This window comes from Astatotilapia calliptera, chromosome 14 (genome assembly GCF_900246225.1).
Source record: "Astatotilapia calliptera chromosome 14, fAstCal1.2, whole genome shotgun sequence".
In the NCBI taxonomy this organism is placed as follows: Eukaryota; Metazoa; Chordata; class Actinopteri; order Cichliformes; family Cichlidae; genus Astatotilapia; species Astatotilapia calliptera.
The window spans coordinates 38514193-38529651 of NC_039315.1; the positions used below are offsets into that span (position 1 = coordinate 38514193).

Sequence of the window (15459 nt, forward strand, 5' to 3'; positions counted from 1 at the left end):
ACGATAGATTTCCGACAGAGCTTAATGTTAATGGTAGGCCTCATAATGTGCTCATACATTTTTAAAATGACAGCAATTACTCAAAGAGAGTGAAGACAAATGTGAGCCACACAAAGGTTACATATTACTAATGTAGAGTATTGCATTATTCATCAGGGGCAGCATAGGTCTGGTTTCTCACTGCAGAGAACAACATCAAGATTTTAATGTGACATTAGTCTAAAGTAAGGTCGTGGTTGATGAACAGAAAATGCGCACTTAAAGTTCACAGTAGACTGAAAGTAAAGCTGCGACTTCTTTTTTCGGCTGCTTCTTTTGGGTCACCACAGATCATCTTCCTCCATCTCATCCTATCCCTAGCATCCTCCTCTGTCATACCAACCCTCTTTCACTGTATCCACGAACCTCCACTGAGGTCCTCCATCCTGGAAACTCCATCTTCAATATCCCTTGTCCAATATATCCACTATACCTCCTTTGCACATGTTCAGACCATTTCAGCCTTGCCTCTCTATTTTAGTTTTTCAAAACACTCAACCCATTTCTAATTCTGTCCATCCTCGTCACTCCTAATGAAAATCTTAGCATCTTTGACCCTGCCACCTCCAACTTGGCCTCCTGTCTCCAGACTATACTTCCTTTCATTCTTGCTCCTATCCTTTTGACACTCATCTCCACCCACCTCACCCTAGAGTGGGTACAGTGCCCTTGCTTCCTCACCTCGCTTGTGCACTGTACATTGCTTTGAACTGTGCACAACACTCTGCATTTAAATTTATCTACCTTCACTATCTCTACTCCTTACATGTTCACCATTCTTCCTTTGAATACTTTCCTGTTGTTCCTCATTCCACCATCATGTCTCCTTGTCCCCTTGTGCTTTACAAACCAAAACTAGTGGATTCTTCCTTTTCATTGCAGCAAGTCAGTAATAAAGCTTGGCCCTGACTCATCGAAGAATTAAGAAAGCGGAACCGGCTGTCCGCTGGGATTGGAACGATGGGAGAGGCGTGAGTTTCTCAAAATGGGCTCATTGAGTCAGCACGGATAAGATCTTGGAGAGGCTCCGGCTGCTGTGAATACTCAGAATAAGATCTCTGACTGCAGACTGGATACATCTCAGAAGGGCTAGCTCGGAATAACATCTCTGGGCGCAAATTGGATGACATCTCGGGGAGGCACACTGCCGTGGGTTCTCAGAAATCGGCTCCTTGAGCACAAGAAATGACAACATCACAGAACGCAAGTATGGCAAAGCTCGCGGCTCTCCAACGGGAGATTGAGAGACCAGTGTTGGACTGTAGAACTGCTTTGAAATTCATATGAGCTGTTTGCACTAAAGTAAAAAGCACCATCACTTCATGCGGATACCCCTTTGGCGCCAGCTGCGGTCTCAAGGCTGGAGCTGAACAACAACACCCTGATAACGACTGTGTTTCGTCTGTTCCCTCCCATTCCATGCAAGGCCACCTGGGTTGGCTGGAAGACTCTTTACTTAGCCTAGCAGGGCGAAGGACACTGTCTCAGCTGAACTCTGGACACATACATATACACTGATATGCACACACTCATCCCCCCTCCCTTTCCAAACGCCTTCGACACTTATTCCCTTCCGATGCTGACGGGGATCAAGGAGACCAGCGCACAGGCTGCAGGCCCGGATGTACTGTCTAATCCGGCTGTCTCTCACCCTTTACCCACCCCTGTTGCTTGTCATGTGTTTCTTTGGTGTATTAAGAGTTTTTTCATGTGCTTTGTGCAGAGGTGTTTTTTCTGTTCTCAAACTGATCTCCCTGTTGGAGCTCAGTCTGGGGGGAGTTATTTTTTTCTCCTTATCTTTTCACCTGTCCTCAGACATCCTGGTGAACTTCTATCGTTGCACCATCGAGAGCATCCTGACCAACTGTATAACAGTCTGGTACGGGAACTGCTCTGCCTCGGACCGGAAGGCGTTGCAGAGGGTCGTGAAAACTGCCCAGCGCATCGCCGGAGCACCACTTCCTGCCATAAAAGACATCTACAGGAAGCGGTGTCTGAAAAGGGCTGGGAAATACATCAAAGACCCCAGTCACCCATCACATGGACTCTTCACCCTCCTGCCCTCTGGGAGGCGCTACAGGAGCCTCCGGACTAAGACCACCAGGTACCGGAACAGCTTCTTCCCCACAGCTGTCAGACTCCTGAACTCTGCCTCCTGACATCTGACCCACGTTAACACACGGACTGAACATACACACACCCACAATGGACAACTGTACCCTCAAACACACAATAATAACATGGACTGAACCACCACTCACAACCACTAGCACTTTATATAGCCTCTGTAGGAATTATATCTCACTTATCTTAACTGCACTATAGCTCTGTGTAAATAATCACTCTGCACATTTGATAATTTTTAATCCTACAACTGTTTACAACTTGCATAGTTCCCATTTCTGTATAGCTGTATATCCCAGATTCTGTAAAGTTATTTATTTCATATTCTGTATAGTTTTTCATATTTATATCCTGTTCATAGCCTGTACATAGCCTGTACTCACTACAGCCTGTACATACTTATAGTTATAGAATAACAACATACTTCATACCGTGTACATTATAACATACCATAATAGACCCATTTCTGTAATATACTCACATATCTATATTATTGCTAATATATATTGTAATATATCTATATCACTAAAGCACTTCTGGATGGATGCAAACTGCATTTCGTTGCCCTGTACCTGTGCATGTGCAATGACAATAACGTTGAATTCTATTCTATTCTCATGTGGTGCATTTTCCATTGTTATACCTCTCTGACCTGTCTTCCCCATGTGATGTTTTGTGTAATGTATGTATGGTCGGAGGGTAAGATGGCGCCGCCATTGCGTGCAATAGGTCGGCAGCCTTAACATGAAATTTTCCCTTGTGGGACTAATAAAGGTATATCAATGCAATTCAATTCAATTCAATTCAATAAAGAAGCATGTGTTGCTTAGAAGGCAAAGAGTAAAAGCAGACAATCTTTCCTTGTTTTTTTACATAAAATCTATTGTTACAGCTGGGCGCAATATGAGAGTGACCCTGTTAGAGCCTTTATTTAGTTTTAGTTTCTTCGTTTTCCATTAAGTTATTGGTTATTGGCCAAATACAGTGGTTGAACTAAAATCAATTCAGATAGTAACTAAGTTTTTGCCTACAGCATATATGATACTTCATCCACATAGTGAAGTCTCCAAGCCCAAGCTAAGATAACACTGCTGACATTGGCAGCTCTTACATTATTAGTTCCCATTAGATCTTCAGTCTATAACTGTTACACAGGATGAAAAATTCATTCCATAATGAATAAAGAGATCGTATGTTTTTGGGCACTCATACTCCTCCCACATAACCCCCCCAAGTCTCTAATCTTTAAAAACAGTAGTGTGAACTAGTATGTTATAGCCAACAGTCAGAACAAAAATAAAATTAATGACGTCTTGAACCTTTACAGAAGTTTCACGAGACACACAAGACGTTGTTTTTCAGCTGCCTCAGGTTGAGTGTCAAAATGTTAATGGTCAATAATGCAGAGATTTCCCTCTAGGAGAAGATTGAGTTAATATTGTGGTGAATAACTACAGTCCCTCGCTTGAAAGGCACAGTGCCTTTCATTTGCACTGATTTGACCAGAGCTGGAGCTCTTTTAAACCTCAGGGCTATTTGAAAATGTCACCTGGGGTTGAGCTATCTCTTTGTAGAAGGAAGATTTAGAGCATGGAAGAAATGGCTTAGCCAGAATAAAGCCGTGACATGCTCTTTGCTGTCGCTAATTAATCACCAGTGGCTCCTGATAAAACTCATTAGCCAGCCTGAGATTGAGCTATTAATCACTATGGGAATGCTGGAAAATCAAATGTTCAAGAGGCGTGGAAAGAATCGACACATGGCAATGCCTAGAAAAAGATACAATTTTCTTTCTCTTTCAAGGAAATGGTGGGAATGTGACTGAGCTTGTGAACAGATGATAATATGATTGTGGAGTGTTTATTCTTCCACAGGCAGACCCATTTGTCTTCTCTCAGCTGTAGAGAAGCTGAGAAAAGAAAAATGGTCACACACAGTCTTAGCTCTTGTTATTATATACTTGTTAGGACTTCTCACTGAACAAATTACATTGCAATAACGCTAACTGTAACCCACTAAACTTAGCAAGGCTTGATCAAGATCCAGTATTTACCAGGTTTCAAGCTTTAGGATTCTAACTGAGAAACAAGAGTGACAGCAATGACTGAAGTTTTTTAGTGGCACAAATCAGTCACATCCTTCAGGATTTAACAGGGAATAATCCTCAAGTGGTCTCAGCAGGTCTTTCTAATCCATTTATATTCTAAATGATAATTCTAGCAATTGTTGTGATTATGACTGTACATTCACACAGACTCAGAAAAACATAATCCATTCCTCTTGACATCCAGTTTGTGTAAGCAGGTTTCCCATTAGGCAGTCACTAGTAAACTGCCAAGTGGCCATTGTCACACAGTTTAACATGAAAACTGCAATAGTAGTTGGTAGGTTCAGAAAAATGAAATACAGATGGTTTTATTCTATATGTTACTATGCTGTTTGTCCATTGCTTATCTCACAAGGAATATTAAAACAAACGCACAGTTTCTTAGGCAGTGGTTGCTAGACGACTGAAGACCAGTGTTTGGTGTAACATGTTACACCCATGTTACTGCGATCGCATTACATTTTTCAGTAGCGGATTAATCTAACACATTGCTGTACTGATTTTAATAATTACATTACAGTTACAATTGTGTTTTCACCTGTTTTACATTACTTTTTCAGTTATCTGCAGTCAGATGCACAGAAGCAGCTGAAAACACACAGTAACAGGAGGAGTAACTGTCATGGACGAACCTTCCTCTGCACCATCAACACACAGAGGGAGTGGCAGACATGTGTTACCTGTGTGTCTGTGGCTAAGATTTATTCTCAACTTTAATACTTTATAACCTCTGGCCAGACTTATCAGGACGTCCTTGGGTTTTGTATCATTTGGGGATTTGAAATCTTGGTACATTTAAGTTTAAAGATTTATATAAACTTTACCATTATGCTAGTGTTCTAGTTTTGATTTGGTATTTGTTGAATGTTTGGTTCCTTTATTCTTATGACTCTCAGACAGTTTTATCTCTGCTGATATTGAGTTTTCAGTTCACTTTACGATTAACTTTCTGGTTATTATAGTTGAATTTCAGGTTTGCAATCCTTAGTTTTGGTTCAAGACGTCACTGTTACTAATGATGGTTTTTAGTTCCCTCTGCATTTTCCTACATGTTTCTCCCTCTGTCTCGTTTCTGTGTTCTGCGGTCTGACATTGGATGTGTTAGTATTCATCTCTGCATCTGTTCTCTTGTTTATTCCATGACTTTGTTTCCATGATGTTTCAGTTCTGTGTTTGTCTTTGATTATTTCTTCCCATGTCTGTGTCCATCTATCTTATCTCTAATAAGTCCACTGTTTGTTTATATTCCAGTCTTCCCTGTATTCATTGTCAAAATGTCTTTTATGCTCCCTCTGTTTATACTCCTGTGTGTTTTTATTCCTCAGGTGTAAAAGGCTGATGCAGTATTGTCATCACCCTGCCAGATGGGCAGGCAGGTGGTTTGGAAACCAACATTGGGAAATATGATAACTCATTGGCTAGGTTTTCACTCAGGACAGTCCAGTTCTTGCTCCTCACCATTGTCAGTGGATTTTGATATTTAATTTAGATTGTTAAGCCACCTAACACTGACTCCTCATACATAGGTGCCTTTTTTATGCTGAATGAACTCGTGGAATTAGTTAAGCCTTTTGCTTTTTAGCTGAATCAACAAAAATGCTGAAGATAACAGTTTGACAGACAGAAAATTGTATCTTTGCAACACAAACGTGACTCCCAAACTTTTCGTATTCACACAAACTCAGACTGATGTGCCCTTAAAAAGAACTGAAGACAGTGTGTAGGACAAAAGAAGTGGCAGGCCTAAAACACTACTTTTACCAGTTGGCAGGTGAGGAGCTTCATCACAGCACTGTCTTAGATAAAAGGAGAGACATCACTTTACTTTGCTACGTTTTTTTATGCCTATTTTTCACTTTGACGCTTGTCCTGACAGAACACCGCTGACTCCTGCTTACCTCAAAAATATTATTAAATTTGCAGATAACACAACACTTGTGGAGCTCATCTCACATGGTAATGAGACCGCCTACAGAGGGAAGTGCATAAACTGGTTGAGTGGTGCGATTTCAACAACCTGACACTAAACATCAGAAAAACAGAAGAGCTCATTACACACGCCAGGTGTGTCAATAGGGGGAGCTCCTGCCACTGAAAATCGAAGAAGTGGGGAGGGTGTCCAGCTTTAAATTGTTATCAGTAAAAAAATATTATAGATATATATTTACATATATGTCTTAACTTGAATCATATTTCCTACATCTGGTATTTTTCTTTACTTTTATTGCAAAGTTTTGCTTTAAATGTATTGTGCACCACATTTACGTTTTCAGGGGAAAAATTACACTAAATTGATTGAATTAATCTTCAGGAGTTAAGCTATTTAAGTCTATTTTTATTCCATCATATGTTGTTTTTAATCATTTTAAATTCTTATGGTATTTTTTATTTCTTAAGATGACTTTTTTTTAATACATAAAGGGTGTGAAAAAGTGTTTGCCTCCTTCCTGATTTCCTATTTTCTTTGTATTATTGTCACACTTTAATATTTTAGAGGATCAAAGAAGTTTAGATATTAGACAAAGATAACACACGTAAACGGAAAATGCAGTTTGTTTATTGAAGGTGTTTATTATTGGGGGGGAAAAAACCCACATGGCCCTTTGTGAAAAAGTGATTGCTCGCTAAACCCAATAAACGGTTGGGTCAATGTTTTCCAGAGCTATTCACACACCTGTTCTGAATCAAGAAAACACTTTAGTAGGACCTGCCTGACAAAGTGGAGTAGACCAAAAGATCGTCAAAAGACAAACATCATGCTGCTATCCAAGGAAATTCAGGAACAAATGAGAAAAAAAGTAATTGAGATCTCTCAGTCTGGAACAGGTTATACAGCCATTTCTTAAGCACCCCAGCGAACAACCAGCCATGATCCACAAATGGCAAAAACATGGAATAAAACAACATCCAACATCTTTGTTCATTATTTAAATTTGTTTGATGATCTTAAACATTGAACTGTAACAAAAATACAAAACAATAAGAAATCAGGAAGGGGGCAAACACTTTTGCACACCACTGTTCATTAAAAAAAATTATTAAGCACGTCTGCAATGCAGCTTTCGTTCATTCAAGAGAGACAACACATTTCATTAAAAGTCACATGTAAAAACAAGAAAAGATATCCTATTCTATTCTACACCCAGCTGTCCTTCTGTATTTCTGATGAAGCCTCTTTTTTTCATAGTATCATGTTGTAAACAATAATATTATTAAGATCTTTCATCAGAGACTGTATACAATATCTTTTATTAGCACACCAGTGGCTCCAATGAACTGGGCCTGGTGCTCTCTTAACTGGGTGACGATTGGGGGAGCTGTCACTCAAGAAGTGCTCCAGCTTTGTTCTTGGGTGTAGCTAGTGGACATTCTACATGTGCATTGTGCTCCAATACAACTGAGCTGTTTTCAGCCCCACTTTTTCAGTAGATCAGTTGAATGAGTCTCTAGCAAACACTAACACGGTAACACTAACACTAGCAAATGAACTGATCTTTGGGGTCTAATGCATTGAACAGTATAAATTGCACAGGGTGACTATACCCTAAAGACTCTCACTTTGGAGAACACTTTGAAATTATGAAGAAAGACAGAAGTGTAATTTTCTGTTATTAAACTAAAACCATTCTTTTAAAAATATTTTATTCTCATAGCTTGTGTCTTATCCATGTGTATACAAACAGATAAGTAAAAGCTGCAGAGAACAGTGGTTTGAAATTATTTTTAGCAACTTTGTAACCAACCAGCCAGTATTTTAAGTGAAAACTAATGTTTGCTAGTTACGGATGTTTGATTTAGAGTCTGTAGAGTGGTTAGAAAAAATGTAATGGTATTCCAGTCCTCCAATGCCCTCCTGCCATTTTTTTAATCTCTTGCTCTCTACCTTAGCTCTTTGTGTGTGTGTGTGTATGGTGTGCACGTATATGAGTTAACCACACTATACCTTACAGGGGAAGGCTCCTCCTGGGATCTCTGCCCTCGTCCCGTGCATACGAAACGTGTCTGTCTGTGTGAAAAGTGAGGATTTTTGCCTTTTCCTGCATTTTGTCAGCTCAGTGCAATATTTGCCTTAAATAAAAGTGAACTAAAATTCTTACAGAGAGTCAGACTGACCCAACATATCAAGGATCATTACTGTTGATGAGAGCTGATTCTCTATCATATCGAGACCTTCTCTCCACTCCGTTACATATTCCATTTGTACGGGGTGGAGAGATAGTGCCTCACTCACAGAACCAAGGTTACAATGTAACCGTACGGTCTCTGGCTATGACACAGATATCACAAAGCTGTCTTGAATAGAAGACTCCATGGTGTCACATTTGGTTACAAGCGTGTGCTTGCAACCATGTGTGCTCATTCACATGGTAGTCATTTTGAATTTGTCCCCTCAAGTCAAACTGTTTAATACAGTTCTGCTGTAACATCCTGAGACATCAACTTGAACTCTGGTTCAAGTTTTTTTTCTCCAACCAAACCAAACCAACACATTGATTGTATTGGTGGGAAGAGCACACACACACACACACACACACACACACACACACACACACACACACACACACACACACACACACACACACACACACACACACACACACACACACACACACACACAGGTGCCTCCCTGCTGCTAAATTAAATTCTAATTGAAGTGTTGCTCTTTGACACTGTAGAGTACTGGGCTAGTGGACAACTGGGAGCAAGGATGGACAAGGAGACAACCTTATAGTGTAGAATAGTTAGAATCACGCCTAATTGTACAAGAAGCTTTAATGTAGGACATCATTATCAAACACAGGCTGATAATCATATAAAGATAAGTCATCACTCGGCATCAAACACTGATGAGATAAAGTTTCAACAGTTTTAAGTTCCCCTACAGAAAGAGAGGACAAGAGTCTGTGTGATATTATTCATTTTACTTCCTTCAGTTCTCTTTAATGACACTTGTACTTCCTCCTCTTTCATTTGAAAGCCATCCATGAAACTCATTTATTGATAATATCTCCCCCTCCATCAGAAAGATGGAGCTGGTGATATGTATATGTACACATATGCACAGGTGCGCAATGTGAGGAACCAATACCCAGGGACCATGTTAAAGGCCTCATTTATCTCTGTACACCAGAGATAAGCTTAGGGAGAACAACTGCTATTGATAAACCTGATATAAATGCTCAGGCACCTGCTGGCATGTGTTCAGATGGGGGAGGAGTTGTGCTAGATTAGATGTTAGTTCCATGGATTTGGTTAAATCCCATGGCCATTCTCTGGAAATCTGGACCACAGTATGTGCTGACACCTTTAGTTTGAGCTACAGATTTTTCACAGATTATTCCCGTTCACTGACACTGACACATGTAACAATGTGCCTGAGAAAGTCTAAATCCCCAATTATCATCCCAGAAGTGACAACATACAGTAGAAACCACAGTGATGATTCTTCAGGAAAGCGGGGGAGCAACAGGGGTTTTCACAGCTATCTGCTTATGACATTTACTTCATTCTAGTAACATTCAATCTGTTGTGACGATATTTCTTATTGTAGCATCCAACAATTGAACAAAGTAAATTTAAAATAGCTGATGTTGCATTTAATGTCATATGTTTTAATCCTGCCACCTTTCCTGAGAGAATATTAAAGGATCATGTGGAGTTTTTGACCATTAACAGTGTTAAAACAATGATTTTTATCAATTAGGAGAAAGCTTTAAACTGGTATTGGATTATGAATTAGAGAACCAGATCAGTGAAGAATCAAGCTTTTAATTTCAACAGCAGTAATAAATCAAATCAGAATCATCAGAATGATGATCTCACATGTAGCTAAAATAGCAGAAGTGAGTAACTACATTGGGTCATTCGGTGCCTTTCTGACTTTATACTATGTCCAGACTTTAGACCAGATTGTAATATGCCAGACAGCTAAACCAAGGGTTAGGGGAACAGAAGAAGCCCGTGTCATATTATGGAGAACACGTGTTTCAGGTCCATGCTTTATAGTAACTTTATTCTTAAAACACAGATTTGGCTGCCAGGGAAGTTTTACTTTTACATCACCTGCTCAGCAGCAATAATTACTGATGTTTGCAAACTCCCTCTCAAAATCCAGAAGAAGCCATTAATCAGTATTTCTCAAAGTACAACACAGGTGGTGCTCAGAGAGAGAGAGAAAAGCGGAGCTTAAGATGCATCCAATGCAAATGAGCCCCCCTTAATTTGCTTGCAAATGGCAAATGATTTTCTATGGCTGACTGACTTATCAGGCCCTGACAAAGCAGGGTGTGCTGTTCTGTGTCTTCACCTTGGCACCACAATCTCAGGAAACAAACACTCTCATGCTGTACACTTGCACCCTGTACTCCACACATTTATTTATTTATTGTCATTGTCAAGAACAATGAAATTGCGTTTGGGGCTTCCATACAACCCCAAAAAAAGAAGAAAATAATAAATACCCCTTAAAACCCAAGTGTACATATTTAACCCAGTGTGACTCCAATGCAATAAGACAATCCTTAGCAATAATGTTCGTAGAAATTCAAAGACCTGAGAAACATGACAAAATACAACAATGCAACCCATTCAATATTATTGTACTGTGAGATATGATATCAGATATGATAGTTATCTATTTAAGAAAGAGGGGGGGGGGGGGGCAGGGGGGGGAAGAGAATAAAGATATGATGCACCAATGCAGACCAGTTCATTGCTATTAAGAAGTTGGATATGGTTATTGTCCGTGAGAGGGGGGCAGAGAGTTCAGGAGCCTCACAGCCTGTGGATACAGGCTGTTGGCCAGTCTGGATGTTCTGGCCTGTATAGACCTGTACCTTCTCCCTGAGGGCAGCAGATAGAAGATATTAATAAAGTTCTATCTTATCTTATCTTAGATGGAAAAGGTGGCGCGCAGGGTGATGTTGGTCCCGCAGGATACTGTGCACCCTCCTCAGACAGCGAGTGGGGAAGATATTACTGATCTCTGGCAGACTTGTTCCAATAATTCTGCCAGCTTCTTTCACCACCCGCTGGAGTGCTTGCTGATCGGCCTTGGTGCAGCAGCCATTACAAGAGTGCAGGGTTGGGGATTGGGGGAGGGCTCCTAAACAAATCCCTGATATAATTAGTTTTCTCCACTGCACCTAATTAACCTTTGTCTGTGTTCCATTTACACATCTCATTCACAAGCTGAGCATTCGTTCATTAGCTGCCTGTTGTGTTTTTAATGTGTTTTACTAGTCATGGTGAGGTAGCGCTTTGTTAGTGTCATACTGTTTCTGTGGATGTGTTTGAAGCCTGGGACTGCTGTATGTATCAGCAAAGGAGATAAAGCAAGTTTTGTGATGATTAGATGCTGCTTTAGTAATGTGGTTTTATGCTCATCAAAGGCCAACGGAGTGAAATAGATTGAACATGTGGAAGATGGATACGTACACTTGAATATCTAGCATGATCCTCTTGTCCTCCTCAACGTGGATTCCCCAGATACAGTCCTGGCCTTTATCATAGGATTCAGGCCAGTTGGGAGAGAGCACCACACCAGCTGAGTCTGTGATCTCACCACTGCACACAGCTGGAACACAAACACACAAAAAAAAACATGTTTACAGTTTAAATCCCTAAGTCATCATCAGAGATCGCTCTGTCCCTTTGTTTTGGGGTGTGTAACAAGCAAATTGGATGCGTGATCTCACTAAATATAGAAACAGAACAAAGAATTTTGTAATACAAACAATTAAAGAAATGAAGTCTGCTGTCAGTTTTGTATTGCTGAGAGTCAGTGTTTAATTATCTGTCATCCTGGGGCCAAAGATGTCAGTGAGCCCCCCGAGACTCATTCTTATATAGTGCTTTTTACAACATGCCACATTCACTATGTTTTAAGTGCTTACTAGCTAACATTCAGACACATTCATATCTTGCCCAGGGATATTTGGCACGCAGACTGGGGGAGCCAGGGATCAAACCACCAACCTTCCGATCAGTAGATGATCTGCTCTACCTCTGAGTTCAATCCTAAGTGTTAAGATGGGTGTATCAAGGGGAAAGTGACTCAAAATGGACAAAATTGTTGCAAAAATGTAGAAGATGACAAGAAAGAAGCACAAGTAATCCAAAGATGCATGTCAATAAATCAGGCATACAAACCTCTGCAAGCAGGCTCAGTCTCATTCCACTGTGGATTGTTAGGATCCATGCACTCAATGGTGACAGATCCCTGTTCCAGAGTATACCCCGGGTCACAGGCAAACTCCACCACAGCTCCTACTGACCAGGTGTTGTCAGTGCTGGTCATGTTACCGTACTTCACAAAGGGTTCATAGCAGTGACCCGCTGAAAAAGCTAGAGAGATGGAAGTAATGTTACAAAAATAGTTGTAGGAAGGAGTTAGAATCCATCCATCTATTCGCTTCCGCTTATCCTTTTCAGGGTCGCAGGGGATGCTGGAGCCTATCCCAGCAGTCATAGGGCGAGAGGAGGGGTACACCCTTGACATGTCTGTGCGGTACACCCTTGACAGGTCGCCAGTCTGTCACAGGGCTAACACACAGAGACAGACAACCATTCACACTCACATTCACACCTATGGGCAATTTGGATTAATCAATTAACCTATCCCCACAAGCTGCATGTCTTTGGACTGTGGGAGGAAGCCGCAGTACCCGGAGGGAACCCACGCAAACACAGGGAGAAGATGAAAACTCCACACAGAAAGACCCTGGCCTGATGGTGGAATTGAACTCAGGACCTTCTTGCTGTGCGGCAACAGTGCTAACCACTGTTCCACCGTGCTGGAGTTAGAAGCTCCATTAATAAATAATAAACAATTGTTTATATTTGCCCTTATATATATATGTTCAAAATCCATCTTTTAGAGTGTGCATGTGTCAACCAGCACGCAGCCTGTTTCAGTTGCTGCTTTTTCTCTTTAGTTTAACTTTTTTCTTACTAATTTTCTTACTTTTTTCTTACTAATTTGTTTGTCCTTTACTCTTCACTCAGATGAGTGTTCATCTGTATTAATAGCTTTCTTTTCTACATCATTTTCCTAGGGATTATTAAAATATTCTGATTCTGAGATCAAATGTATTTTGTTTATATTTTCTTAAAAATGTGATTTTGTTAAAATCATATTGCATCTTTCACTAGATTTATTTCAAGGTCTCTTTTTTCAAGTGAAACACAGAAAAGAAAACATTAGTTAACAGATAGTCAAGCTTCATAACAAAAAATGTTTAAAGACTGATGCAAAATAGTGAAAAATATTATATTTAGTTCAGTAAAGCTATGAACCATATTTTAAATTTTACCTTCATCTATGTATTCTGTGGTAACTTGTAGGTTTTGACCCGTGTCTTAAATCAGCCAAACAAACAAACAAAAAAAAACAACCAGTTGTTTGTCAACCAATTGTTTGTTAAATCTTTTTGGGCTTCCTTAGCCATTAAAAGATTGGTTTTAATATTGCATGCTCAGTGAATAACTCAGCCAGCAGAAACCCAAAAATGAAGAAGAGAAGCCATCATAGGACAGGCCCCTGCATGGTATGTACCACCGGCAAATAGAGGAAGTGACTGACATCCAAAAATCCTACTGATGGCTGGACAAAGCTGGACTGAAAGACAGCACAGAAGCACTAATCAGGGCAGCACAGGAACAAGATCTAAGTACAAGATCCATAGAGGCAATGGCCTACCACACCAGGCAAGACCCCAGGTTCAGGCTGTGTAAAGATGCCCTGAGATAATCCAGCACAAAACAGCAGGTTCCAAGATGCTTAGCAGGCAGGATATACGTGGAACACCGTAGCCAAGCGGCCGGCATAGTATACAGAAACATCTGTGCTGAACACCCCTTGGAAGTCCCGAGGTCAAAATGGGACCTTGGGTGGTTGAGAATGACTGGGCTAAGATCCTGTGGGACTTCCAGATACAGATGGACAAACTGGTGATGGCTAACCAACATAACAACATCGCTAACGTACAGTACATAGTAGTGGTAGACAAGCAGTAGAAGATGGCTGTAGTGAAAGATGTAGCAATGACCAGTGACAACAACATCAGGAAGAAGGAACATGAGAAGCTGGAGAAGTACCAAGGGTTGAGGGAAAAACTTGAGAAGATGTGGAGGGTGAAGGTAAGAATGGTCCCAGTGGTAATCTGAGCACTTTGTGCAGTAACACCCAAGCTAGGCGAGTGGCTCCAGCAGATCTCAGGAACAACATCCGAGATCTCTGTCCAAAAGAGCGCAGTCCTAGATTAAAGGTCTGTCAGGCAGTAGTTCCCCATTCACTCAGATTCCATGGCGGCCAAAATAAAAACAACAAAAGTGGACTGATATTTTGGTTTATTGTGGGTTTAGATTAAATTAAGTTAATTAGGGCAATAGTGAGTGTGGATTTCTTTAAATTGCCACTTTGTTGTGTTTCCAGATTTTAATCACAACATTTTTTAGTTTAATTTAATGTTATTAATATGATATTAAATGGAAACATCCATCCATTCGCTTTTCAGGGTCGCGGGGGGCGCTGGAGCCTATCCCAGCTGTCATAGGGCGAGAGGCGGGGTACACCCTGGATAGGTCGCCAATCTGTCGCCGGGCTAACACAGGGACAGACAACCATTTGCACTCACATCCACTCACGCATTCACACATATGGGCAATTTAGATTGATCAATTAACCTATCCCCACTAACTGCATGTCTTTGGACTGTGGGAGGAAGCCGGAATACCCGGGGAGAACCCACGCAAACATGGGGAGAACATGCAAACTCTACACAGAAAGACCCCGGCCTGATGGTGGAATTGAACTCACAACATTCTTGCTGTGCGGCAACAGTGCTAACCACTGGTCACCGTAAATGGAAACAATAATTATAAATAAGAAGAAGAAGAAATTACCACATTAGTACATTCTTGTTTCTTCATTGTTACCCTACTATTACCACTTTATTATCAGGCTGTAATAGAAAGTGCTATCCAACTCATCATGCATAATTCTTACCTTGATACCTAATGGCTATGCCAGTCGAGGTTCCTGTGGCATCTGTAGTAAGCTCAATGAAGAGCTGCCTAGATGTGCTAAGGAGCCCTTCATTAGGCAAATACTCCACCTCATAGGAATCATACAGTACGGCTGCATTTATGCTGTTGCCATTCTTGATCAGGAGCCTGAAAGACAGTGA

At 40.7% G+C, this 15459-nt stretch overlaps 1 protein-coding gene across 3 annotated transcripts in view; it reads right to left on the reverse strand.

Moving 5' to 3' along the window:
- sez6b (seizure related 6 homolog b) overlaps positions 1 to 15459 on the reverse strand; it is a 233226-nt gene that overhangs the window by 11339 nt on the left and 206428 nt on the right. For all 3 annotated transcript variants that reach the window (XM_026192832.1, XM_026192831.1, XM_026192833.1), the window contains 3 exons: positions 15279 to 15445; positions 12422 to 12616; positions 11708 to 11846 (listed from right to left, as the gene is read on the reverse strand). In XM_026192832.1, coding sequence (XP_026048617.1) covers positions 11708 to 11846; positions 12422 to 12616; positions 15279 to 15445 — 501 coding nt within the window. The remainder of the gene's footprint in view (positions 1 to 11707; positions 11847 to 12421; positions 12617 to 15278; positions 15446 to 15459) is intronic.